Source organism: Haliotis asinina, chromosome 14 (assembly GCF_037392515.1).
Source record: "Haliotis asinina isolate JCU_RB_2024 chromosome 14, JCU_Hal_asi_v2, whole genome shotgun sequence".
NCBI classification, from domain to species: Eukaryota; Metazoa; Mollusca; class Gastropoda; order Lepetellida; family Haliotidae; genus Haliotis; species Haliotis asinina.
In genome coordinates, this window is record NC_090293.1 from 52,529,791 (window position 1) to 52,543,512 (window position 13,722).

Sequence of the window (13,722 nt, forward strand, 5' to 3'; positions counted from 1 at the left end):
ACTTCATTTCGCCATACATCGTAAACTAACAATTCGCTATATATTGATGTCCACCTGCGTTGACACAGCTAGCATTTCAGTGGAGAAGAATTCCCTTCTGGTTGTATTGATTCAGCCCCTTAGATTGGCCCACTTGAGTGAAAACATGCACGATGCGTGGTAACTTACGCTACACTTGCAAGTAGCTACCCTTGGACAATTCAGCAACATTCAACATGGCTGTACTCTGATTAATTGAGTCAAAGTCACGTTATGGACATTCAAAACTTTGTCTCCAAATATTTGCTTAGTCAACTGAGAGAGAAACAATTTAGAAAATACTATCCATGTCTGGTTGCTAAGTCCAAAGCTCCACTCTCAAATCATGGTTGACACACCGCATTTAGCGCTAAATGGTTTTCATATTATCTGAGCTACCTTAGGTCGGTTAAAAAAGTCTACAGCAGACAAACAAGGTCGACTTATATGTAGAAATGGAAAAGGCATTGAAAATAACAATTCCATCAGCCTACCAAATTCTACCGCCCATAAACAAGACTACTGAAGACTGCACAATAACCATGTCATGACTTTCCCTGAAACTGTCATACACAGTGCATCAACTATTTATTAATCCTATGTTTAGAAATATTTATCAATAATTCATTCATTTTTCCAGGCAAGCGATATGTTTACATATCATTATTTACTTATTTAGGTCAAACCTGAATATAATAATATAATTCTTTGTTATTTGAAAATATGGATTTGTGAAACATGTTTTCATTTGAATTTGATATGAGTAGGTTTTTTAAAGGGTTTTATCATTATGTCTTCACATAATTTCTCCCTCTTGTAGGAATATTCATATCTGTATATACATGAGAAATTCTGCCAGAATCTAAAAAAAGCATGTATCTTAAAAACGATAGATACATGTTTGTTTATGTAGATTTTTTAAGAAACGAAAAATATTTTCAATTGCTTTATTAAAAAATATAAGCTTTCTGAGTTTGTAGAATACTGGTATTAGAGGGTTTTGGGCACATTGTTATCAGCAGTACCCCAGATCAAGGAGTCAGCAAAGTAAGTCAAGCCCATGCAAACCAGAGATTGACAGCATGACCTCCACTCAACACAACATGTGATTTTGACAAAAGCCTGTGACTTGAGTGAGTGTGATTTTGTGTCACTTTTCAAGTTCAAGATCTTAAGATGTACAAAGCGTTTCCCAAACCTGTGGGAAGCAGCATTTTTTTATTGTTGTGTTGACAAGTTTATCTCAATGATCTCATTTCTGCAAAGCACTGTAACTTAATACTCCTGGTAAAAATCAATTGTGTTTTGTGAAATATTTATCTGTGTTATTGATCACAACGTATCCTACGCCACTACATGTGTACAGGACTGAAACTCATAAAAGTCAGTGACATTTTGTCAGATTTTCTCAGCATCACTCCTGTACTGATTGTGAAGAAAGACGAACACTCAACAATTCACTGGAAGAATGTTGTTGGATATTCACAGGAACCTTAACACAATGAAATACAAACACAATTACCTACACCATCCTTAAATGGGGTTTATGACGGTGCTGGCTAATTTGGTTTAGGTTGTTGAAAACTAAGTTTCTCAGTCTACTGTCTTAAATATTAAGACGATTTTTCTTCGGTTTTTGTTGTAAATAGCTTCACTTCACAATCTTCAAGCTACTGCAAAAATATCAAGTCTGGACCAGTGCAATTAAGTGACTAACATCATAAGCACTGAACTAAGAAACAAAGATACAAGAGCAAAAAGTGGACCCAGTTACCATTAGTCAACTCAAAGGACAAACATGGGTTGTTAAAGAGAATCTCCCAACTTCCACTGTCATGAAGATGATTGAGTCTAGTCTAATGCAGCTTTTAGCAACATTCCAAAAATATCACAAGAAATAGGCTTCACATTGTGCCCATGTGGGGGATCGAACTCAGTCTTCAGTGCAACAAGCGGACACTCAAACCACTAGGTTGCCTCACCATCCCTCACACAGTGAAGTTCCCTACCAAATGAACTTACATGCAATGAAAGTCACTTGTCAGAACAGACATGTAATATCTACAATATATGTTTCAGTGAAGGCATATTATTGTAAAGCATGAATTAAAAGCGTTGTTATATTTTTATTACACAGTTTAAACAAATTTTAATGTCTATCAGCAAATCAAACCTTAGTTTACAGGTCTAAAGACAGAAGGAAAATGGCGGAAGCAGGTGGAGCTCCCAAACATGGCTTCTCTCTATAAGAGGCAAACCAGTATAATTTATAGGGCAAGTACTGCACATGTGCTAAAAGCTTCTAACACTTGCAGCTTATAATATCAATTATTTACAATATGATCAAGATTTCATGATGGACGTCGTCCCTCCCCCTTAACAAACTACTTTCAGAATGTATGTACTTAAATTCATAAACTGGACATATTCCTTCCTACGTCATCTCCCCTGAGCATCAATCCGCTTGAATCACGTCAACTTTGAAATAAGTACCTGATCCTTCCATGCTCACAGTACAGTACCTAGATTGGATAAATTCAATAACTATTCCCATATAAAACAAGCTGTTTATCAGAAGAGAATGAGTGACTGGGTCTGTCTGAGACAAAGTAGCTATTTCTCTTCCTGGAACCATGCTGGCACCGTTTCAAGTATATCCATTAACAACAAAATACAACAACAAATCAAGAGATTTTTATGATTGGATCTCCATAATCAACAGGAAAGAATTTGTATTTCCCATTACAATTTTTTTTTTAGACAGATTCATGGAAACATTCAAGAAAGCGTGATGTCTGCAGGCTACATTATGTAACAATTATATATGTGACAGTAACTGAACATGTCTAGTGTATTTAAATAAATGAATCACCATTAAACCAATGATGTGTCTAAAGAGAGGAATATGTGATCCTCTACAGGACTAATTTAATGAATATTTAAAAAACAAGGATCCTTGGAGATATGTCATCTTGTGCATACAGTCCAGGGCCTCTTTTCACAAATCACTAAGGTGATCATAAGTCACTAAGGTAAACCTAGTGCAATGTTAAAGAATGGAAGGTAAGCCATTAGTCACTTCTTACATCAAGTATGGCTAACTGATCCTGTTGTGCGCAAGGTCAACCTTAGTAATATTTGCTTCGAGAAAGGTGCTCCTGGTCACTAGTCAGTTGAGGTGAAGCAGCATTGGTCCTTGGATGGATGACCATGTTTAGCTGCATGATTCCTCAGAGTTTCATGACTGTGTAGTCTCACCTGAGGCAAGTGAACTGTTCAGAAATGACTTGGTTCACCCAGCAGAGAATGGGTACCCAGTGGGATAAAAATGATCACATAACTTAATCTTCTAGCAGGTAGTTTGGGTTAACGGTGGTGAACACTTCTTCAATCCCACATAATGGTAACAACCCACTCTTGACGTTACCAGAATAAGAATTACTGAGTCAGTGTTTAATCCACTTAATCAACATTTCAGCAGAGGGTGCTAGAAACTGGCTTCTTGTATTGCACACTGGCAGGGAATCAAACTTAGACCTTCAGTGTGATAAGCCAACACCTTAACCATAAGACTATTTCACTCCTTCAATGACTATGATTATCTAATGTAGCAGACGTGTGAGCTGATGACACAGATGTTACTGAGGACAGTCCTGTTAAAGTTCTGTTCTATGAGTTGAAGTTAAAGCTGTTAAAGGTTACTGAGATGAGACTAGTCTATATATACATTGTTAAACGGTTTTTTGAGCAACTTCGATACAGCACTTTGTTAATGTAATTTCCTTTATCTCCGAGACACTAATTACATTTGTCGCTAACATGTAAAAGAAAACTGTCAAATGTGTTGTTTTTTCACAATTTTTTATCAGTCGAACACACACAGTGCGCCAGACAGGAAGCTGTGTTCTCTGGGAAAAGTGTTCATCCATCGCTACTATGGCAACATGCAAGATGGCCACTGGTGTCATGGGGGAAAAGATCCATTGAAGAAATAGGATTTTAAAAATAAACTCCCTTTCAATTTTCATTTGAAAACAAAGTTGCATGAAGTGGTAATAGCATGTGGCTTTAACTGCGTGTACTTGTAACATCACAGGGAATAGAGTGTGAACACAGTGTACAGTGACTCCCTAGGGAGTTCCGCTGAGTTAGCACTTATAACCATCTTAAAGATGACGTCATGACCCTTCTGTAATAACTTTGAAGCCACACTTTTTCACGGTTTGCATATATTATAAGTTGTATGCTTCTCTTGAGGGTAACAGAACTGATGCATGCCTCTTTGTTACAACGTCATGGTGACGGATGACACTACCTCAATAACGCGTACATCACACATATTACACAAGAGAGTAGCATTCAACACATTGATCTTACCGCCATGTTAAATGTACAAAACACCATTTTATTTTATTTTGGAGATCGCTACACACTATACGACTTGCAAACAAAATGGCATCTGTCTTTCGATTGTATTTTTAAATCAGTGAACCATATTCTGACAGGCTTAAAACTGCTATCAAAATAGTTATAGTTAGGTTGACATGAAGGTAAGATAATATATCTTTTTTCGGCATCATGAGAGAAGATTTGATTGGTTCCCACAGTCAATACCCCAGCTACATATGGATGTCTGTAAATAATCAAATGTGGACCAGAAATATAGTGCTTTACATCATGAGCATCAGTTAAGTTGGAATACAGAACCATGCAGCAAACAAATCAGTTAGTCACCTAATAACCTTAGCCACCCCTCATGACAAGCATGAGTTGTTGAAGACCTAACCTGGATTGACAGCAGGAAGAGTTGACAGGGAACCATGCAGCAAACAAATCAGTTAGTCACCTAATAACCTTAGCCACCCCTCATGACAGGCATGAGTTGTTGAAGACCTAACCTGGATTGACAGCAGGAAGAGTCGACAGGGAACCATGCAGCAAACAAATCAGTTAGTCACCTAATAACCTTAGCCACCCCTCATGACAGGCATGAGTTGTTGAAGACCTAACCTGGATTGACAGCAGGAAGAGTCGACAGGGAACCATGCAGCAAACAAATCAGTTAGTCACCTAATAACCTTAGCCACCCCTCATGACAAGCATGAGTTGTTGAAGACCTAACCTGGATTGACAGCAGGAAGAGTCGACAGGGAACCATGCAGCAAACAAATCAGTTAGTCACCTAATAACCTTAGCCACCCCTCATGACAAGCATGAGTTGTTGAAGACCTAACCTGGATTGACAGCAGGAAGAGTCGACAGGGAACCATGCAGCAAACAAATCAGTTAGTCACCTAATAACCTTAGCCACCCCTCATGACAAGCATGAGTTGTTGAAGACCTAACCTGGATTGACAGCAGGAAGAGTCGACAGGGAACCATGCAGCAAACAAATCAGTTAGTCACCTAATAACCTTAGCCACCCCTCATGACAAGCATGAGTTGTTGAAGACCTAACCTGGATTGACAGCAGGAAGAGTCGACAGGGAACCATGCAGCAAACAAATCAGTTAGTCACCTAATAACCTTAGCCACCCCTCATGACAAGCATGAGTTGTTGAAGACCTAACCTGGATTGACAGCAGGAAGAGTTGACAGGGAACAAAATAACTTTACTGATTTCAGAATTGAACAAAAATTCACTTCTATAAAGAATAATTTCATTCTGTTTCTTAAGCGTTTGATTAGGAGATAAATAGCTTTGACCTTACAAATGGTTTCTCTTCATTATGTAGTTGTGTTAATTTGGCCGGATCCAATAAACAATGTACAACCATAACTATAAGACGAGCGATTCCCGTGATATTTATGAGGTACGTTATCCTCCATATGCCTCGTAATACACTGACGGATCCTTCCATCCAATCAATTAACGGGATTGTAACTGACAACAATATTACCACAGGTCACATGACAACATTAAAGGCATCCAGGCCATTGATCAGCACTAGATATAATTTAATTTCAGTTTACAAATGTTCGACTGACCTTGTTAATCAATAAACAGGTTAAATTATCATCCTAATACAATGAAAAGTTGTATCCACTAGTCACTATCTGCTGAAACTGCTTATATCATTGTCAGAAAAGTATTATCTGTTTGACCAGTGTATAATGCAGTTATTTCCCATGAGTAGTATAAAATACTATAACTACTTATTTCATCAGCATCTGTTTCAGTTTGGTTTTATGTTTGCTGACGTAGCACTTGGACATCTAGCCAGGTGTTGGTGTGGTGAGTGGCCCAATGAGACAGGCCAGGCTAACAAGGTATGTATCATCAGTTTTGGGATGGTACATTAGTGATACATGGAGATCATAATAAATGTGTGTTATTCATAAACATCATTTTTCATATATATACTGACAGCAAAAGAAAGGCAACATATTTTGCCATGTTTATAAATAGAAGACATAAACATGAACGCTTACAGCAAAACAAACACAAGTTTCGATCACATGGAATCTCATGAAAGTAAGCGTTCATGTTTATCTCTTCTCTTAAAAAGATCAGAAAAATAGTTGTGTTTCTTTTCTTTTATATGTTATTTATCTGAGGAGGCCACTGCTACTCACGTTTAACACTCTCCAGGAATTCCTCCAGCTTCATCCTGGGAACATGACTCAAATCTGGCATACCGGAGTCCCCGTATACTATGTACCTGTTGCCGTTAGCAGCTGTCTCACTCCAGTCTAAACTGTCCTCACTAACAAACACCCCCCACTCGGAGTAACGAGCATGTCCGCGCAGTCTCTGCAGCATCACCGACATCTTACTGATGTTTTAATGAGTGAGTGAATCAGTTTAGTTTTACACTTCTTTTAGCAATATTCCAATAATATCATAGCAGGGAACACCTGAAATGGTCTTCAAACTCTGTACCTATGCAGGGTCTGCTGTGTGACGAGCAAACACTTTAACCAATACGCAACTTAACTGCCCCCTTAAGCTTAAAAGGGTCGGAAGCATAACCTGATAAAACTCTTGTATATGTACCGTACCGTGACTATTTGAATACTGAAGCCATTTCTTTGTTGTATATTTTGAAATCGTTAGTGTCAAGTCACGAATATGGTTACAATCCTGTACTAATTTCCACTCTTGATACTTCAAGATCTTCACGTCAGATTTGATGATGACAAAGAAAATATTGTTGCTGAATGTGCAGCTCAGAACCATGAGTTCTATAACTGCAGCTCTCAATCTTCCTGACAGCTTCTATGGCCTTGTGGATACAGCATCTGCACAGTGAGCGGACAGTCAGTGGTTCAATTCCTGCCACTACATACCAGACACATACAAGACAGGACCTTCCTTAGCACTCGACATTGGTTGAATAAAATGAGAACTGGTTGGTTCATATTCACCTTGAAGTGTCTGAATCTGAGATATATATCCATGTTACACTGCCGCTAGTATGTTGGTAGGTTAGCACTGTACAACTTGTAAAACGTTCGGACAAGTACAATGAAGACCCTGACGTTACACCCGATCCCACCGCGCTCTGCGTTACATACAGTACAAATGCAGGCATGTGACGGAGAATAACACACAGTGGACCAGACCATTCCTTGTCCTTCCTACTTCAATTGTTACTATGTCACGCTTGACTGACCACATGTGCCACTTATCACAGATCTCTACTGCAATTACAGAGTTACTGGCAAGTCTTAATCTAGCGTCGCAGTTCATTTCATTGTAAGTTCTCACACTGTAATCCCAGGCAAACTCTACACATTATCTTTGATCATAAAGAAAGAACACTTTCCTGTGTAGACAGACCACTAATGCATAATACACACACCTCCCTAGTCTTCACAATGGAGACTAACATGAGGTGTCGGGGTCTTATTCTAACACACACGTTTGCATGGGCAACAAATATGGGGTACTGGTGGGTAATTTTCACCCACAATATTCACACAGAGGATAAACATGGGGTACTGGGATCCTGATGCACAACCTTCACATTGGAAAAAGGCAAGGTGAGTGAGTGAGTGAGTGAGTGAGTGAGTGAGTGAGTGAGTGAGTGAGTGAGTGAGTGAGTGAGTGAGTGAGTGAGTGAGTGAGTGAGTGAGTGAGTGAGTGAGTGAGTGAGTGAGTGTTTAGTTTCAGTTTTACACCCCTTTTAGCAAGATTCTAGCAATATCATGGCAGGGGACACCAGAAATAGGCTTCACACATTCTACCCATTTTGGAAATGGAACCCAGGTCTTCAGCAAACAAACACTTCAACCACTTGATTTCCCCACCTCGATCCCCAGAAAGACAAGGTATTGACAAACTTTATTCATAACAACTTCTTTTATTCCATGAGTGCTGTTTCAATTCTTGTACTTTTGTTTGTTTGTTATACTGATATATTATTATTAATATGTATTATTTTTTTTATTACAATGAAATAAAAGAAGTTGTTGTAAAGTTTCTTAATGCTGTACTTACCAACTTTTAAAATGCCAACCCAAGAAGGGACATATTTTAACCAGCAACCTTCACACATGACACGTCACTGTACTGTATCAAAACATTGGACAATTGACATCTGAGTAATTTTCCAAGTATGTTTATAATTATCTGCAGTACCTTCCAGCCTGTTCATGATTCTGCCAGAAGGGAACTTCCTCATCATCAACAACACATGCACCGCTGCTTCCATGATATTACGACAGCCAATATGTCCCTCTTCCATCCTTCCTCAGCAGATTTGATTTGGTCAACAATAAATCAAATAAGATTCTATTCCCAGCTTAACTGAGAAATGTCCGCAAATCAACAGGTGTCCAACTTGTACCATGAATGTCCAACTGTCTAAGCTGCAATACCTCAACAACTGAACACAGCAACACAGGCCGTAAGCTATCATGCCATCTTGTCATCACGGTACAACAATTCCCAATACTTGAAATGACACAGTTCTCTGTTCTTTGTTGCTAACACCCTACTTGGCAATATTCCAGTTATATGGCAGCAGGCTGTAAATATCTGAGTTTGGATCAAACAATCCAGTGACCCTCTTCATAAGCATCGATCTATGCAGTTGGATCATACCTGCCAACCAGGTCAGTGAGTCTGACCACCCGATCCTGTAAGCTACCTCTTACGACAAGCATCTATTCTATAATTTATAAACAATGTTGATAAATTAGAAAAATAAAGTAGGGCTCCTTAGCCCATGACAAGAATTATGAAACAGAGAAATAATCACAGAAACTGAACCTAGAAATATTTCAAGACTCAGCCCAGAACTTGGTGAAGGGTCTAAAGGTACATGTATAATATGACATGATGTAAAATCTCTGACAATTGACACAAAAATAAGACTACACTATAAACAGTAGTTGGTACAACAGCTGTTGTAGCTATCAGTTAATCTATTAGTTAACAAAGAATTAAAAAATTAATTAATGACAAATCCTTTAAAATGTGTTTAGAGAAATATTACTTCCTATCATACGGAAGTGTCATCTGTTAAACTACACAGTAGATTAGTAAAACTAAATTATGTTAAACTAAATAATAAACAGTGTGATGTGCCCAGTCCCACATCTGTAGCAACCCAATGCTTCAGTAAATTTTCTGGCTGTATAACCAAGGGCAGACAACTCTTACCTGCTTTCCTCCACACAAAAGTAAACTCATGGCAGTGATACTTTTCATTAGTGGACCCCAGTGTGCTATTTATTATTTTGTAGAACTTATCATTTAAACTATCAATTTTACCCTAGAGACTTGTCACAACCATAAAATGATTACATAAAATGAAATGGCCTAAGGTTTTCCTGTGAAACGGAAATAGGTCTGTTACATCAGTGTTAAACGGTGAAATATTTTGTACTTCCTATAAAAACGTATGAAGAATACTCCTCTGTACTAAGACTCAGTGAGTTTGGTTTGAAGTATTAATGGCGCACAGATAAGATTGTAACCCTAAAATGTCATGTCATTCGTAGGCAGTTTAAGCTTAAGACTTTCTGTGGGTCTTTCAAATGATAAACATACAATGAGTGACTGAACTGAAGAGAGGTTAATCCAGACATGCACACAAGGTAGACACAAGACATGCTCACAGACGCACACATGCAAAACACATGCATGAACACACGCATTTATAGAGTCAAGGATATATCTTATTTGCACCAACTTCTTTTCTTCTGTATTTCATTCAGAAATATGTCAGCCTGACCATTTCACCATTCACATATTCTACTTAATGCATGTCGGGACACAGTGGGCAGACTGTGTTTATTCTGCCATATGCCATCTCGGGTGTTTAAATAAAGTCATATCATGACTAAACACACTCCTAGACTGTGTGAGACACCACTTTGAAGTCCACTTTCTATAGGATTAATAGTACCATCCGCTTTAACAAATATCATTCTTATCAACATTCTGTCCACACCAACAAAATCTGCAAGCCCTGAACCACAAACTCCATTTTTATATGAACAGGGCCCCGTTTCACAAAACTCTCGTAAGCCTAAGGTCTCGTAACTTTTCTCGTAGCATTTGTACCTGGCATACTGTAAGATGGGGGGTGCAAAGGCTACGGGAAAAGTTACGAGACCTTAGGCTTACGAGAGTTTTGTGAAACGGGGCCCCGGAGCCCAATTCAGTTTAGAGATTCCTGAGAAAATTATGAGTTGCTAGTAACATTTAGTGTTTTGCAGAAAGGTACAGTAGTATGACTGAGAGATGCACAACAGCTGGGGGTGGGGTGGGGACGGGTGGGGTTGGCAGCCAAGTCCAATACAGACCCCAAGGGGTCATGCCAGATCCACTTTGAGGACTTGGGAGTTTTGCTATCGCAGTACTTCAGTTATATCACATCAACAATGCCTGAAGTGAATCCTGGTTCAGACATTTACAATAAGCATTGATATGGACCTGGAAACCATGGAAACCTGGAAACCTTGAAACCTGGAAAGCACTTTTAAGTGTAATTGAGTGGGTTGGAGGTTATCAGTAACACAACCAGGACAGCACTGTAACCAGTATGATCATGTCTGTCTGACCTGTCATGGACATTATAAACAGAGTTATAGCACCCCAAACAACTGACCCTCTCTGGTGACCTTGCAAGAGGGTCTCTATGGGGTATAGTCTGCTTAGCACAAAACATAACTTGACTCTTGTTCACAATCAGACAAAACAGTCAAGAGTTCCTTGCACAATATGAATTACACAAATCAACAAAACAAAAGCAGAACAAAACAAAAGCAAAACAAGTTTTCCCAATGTTTCCCCCAGACAGAAAGACATCTGCATTCTGATCAAGACAATTCACACTTTAGACAAAGTTCCACTGTGCATTGACTAAATATGATGAGAAAAACCTGTTCACAAAAATGGAAATAAAGGCCCATAATTTGACTCACTGCTACTAGTGGTCCTCCTGTCTGGACCCTCTTGAAGATTTTTCCGTGAAGTACTTACTATGATAAGTGGTTTTGTCAGAATCCTCGGTAAGACACCTGCTGTCATGGTCCATGGACAAGCTTCTGCAAGAACACCTCATTGTCAACAGCACTGTGAGCCAACAAGGTATTCAACATATCACAACCACACCATAAATATTCCAGCTTGACATGTAGCAAATTGTGACCATGAATTTTAGCCTTGTTCAAACTGTCTGAGATAATGTTTATGTTATGCAGCTGCACACATGCAGAAAGGGCATGGGATATAGGATCCGGTTCCCAAATAAATATACATGAGGAACAGAATATCTGGGTGAATATATACATTTTCAGAGTGAAATAAGAGTGTGGATATAACTCTGTATAACACAGTGAACAGAATGTTGCATAGCCAGGTGAATGTAAGATTAATAGCTGGAATATATCATAAGATGACTCTTCACAGCAGATGAGTGTGTGAGTATCAGTTTTTATGGTGCTTTTAGCAATATTCCAGCAATATCACAACTGGAGACACCAGAAATGGTCTTTTCACATTGTATACATGTGGAGAATCAAACCCGGGACTTCACATTGACCACTAGGCTACCCCACTGCCCCTCACAGTAGATGAAGCCAAGAGCAACAGTCCAACAGTCAAAGTCAAGGCAACTCTGGGATTCAAGTCCAAGATCAACGGATCCTGGTACAGCCAAGAACTGTAACTCCGGAGAAATTCCCCAAAATATGCCACATACTCTGTTACTGATCAGTCTTGAAACTAATTAACCAATTAATTCACCTTTCTGAAATCATATCCACAATAAACACTTATCCATTTGCTATCCTTACTCTTCACTAACATACTCAACACGATAAATTCAATACAGTACACATGCTCTACTACCAGAAGAACTTTTGAGACCACCCCCAACATATGAATCTCCTTATAACACTAACTCAAGGCTAGTTCTAACACTCATATTTCAAGACCTGTCTTTCAAACCCTTTTCAGAAATTCATAAAATTCACAATTCAATTATAATACACCAAAGTGACATCAAAGTTAGACACTTAGCTATACAACAACAACCTACATTGTTGCAAGTGCAACCAGGTGTGCTTCAACAATTCAAAATCAATACACATCCCCAGGCAGCATGTGCGTACATATAAAGTCAACAGATACTGAAGTGTGAACGCAGTTCATCTATCACCTCTGCTGGACACAAGTAATTGAGTTATATTTCTAATTTTTCTGAAAACGGAGACAAAAATATGCAGGCTGTTACATCAAGTCACAGTAAAGCAAAATTCATCTTGACATGCACACATGTATGTGGTTTTTCAATTATGTTCATATCCGCCACGTTTCCCTCATCAGAGGAGACTGGACCATCCTGCATTAGCAATAAAAACATTCTAAGTCTTCTGCATCTGGTGCTCGCTTCAGCTAGGCTTGCTCACGCTGTTAAACATTTTCTGAAACACATCGAGCTGAACCATGATATTTACTGTTTGATCATTAAACAGTCAGTATGTCTTATGTGGCATTTCAGAAGTTGTAAAGATGCTGGAAAACCAAGTTCTATGAATATTTACCTTCTTTATTGCAATGAGTACGGCATGTCAGTGTAGGTACTAACATCTTTATCAAGCAAGTCTGTCCTTGAAGGGAATGCTGAGGATTTGATGCTTTGTTAATGACTCAGGTAAAGCCAATGATCCTGGAACAGTCTTAGGACATCGTAACCTTATAAGGAATCTAAATGGGTTCATAGTGTCCCAAGTAAAACAAGGCTACCACTTAACTACTTCCTGGCTACCTCATGCCAGCTAACAAAAGTAAGGATGCACCTGTTTATATGATGATTTAATAACAATTAGGATTGGTGCATGTGTATATTTTAGCCTATATTAACATGCATAATTGATGCATCTGTGTATATTTTAGCCTATATTAACATGCATAATTGATGCATCTGTGTATATTTTAGCCTATATTAACATGCGTAATTGATGCATCTGTGTATATTTTAGCCTATATTAACATGCGTAATTGATGCATCTGTGTATATTTTAGCCTATATTAACATGCATAATTGATGCATCTGTGTATATTTTAGCCTATATTAACATGCATAATTGATGCATCTGTGTATATTTTAGCCTATATTAACATCCGTAATGGATGCATCTGTGTATATTTTAGCCTATATTAACATGCGTAATTGATGCATCTGTGTATATTTTAGCCTATATTAACATGCGTAATTGATGCATCTGTGTATATTTTAGCCTATA

The 13,722-nt window shown here is 38.5% G+C and overlaps 1 protein-coding gene across 5 annotated transcripts in view; it reads right to left on the reverse strand.

The window, feature by feature from the left end:
- LOC137262194 (1-phosphatidylinositol 4,5-bisphosphate phosphodiesterase delta-1-like) overlaps positions 1 to 13,722 on the reverse strand; it is a 90,440-nt gene that overhangs the window by 41,543 nt on the left and 35,175 nt on the right. Inside the window, exon 1 of one of the 5 annotated variants that reach the window (XM_067799988.1) lies at positions 8,603 to 8,637. The exons of the other annotated variants lie outside the window; for them this stretch is intronic. Coding sequence (XP_067656089.1) covers positions 8,603 to 8,618 — 16 coding nt within the window. The 5' untranslated portion in view covers positions 8,619 to 8,637. Of the gene's footprint in view, positions 1 to 8,602; positions 8,638 to 13,722 lie in introns of those variants that run through there. 5 annotated transcript variants of the gene reach the window in all.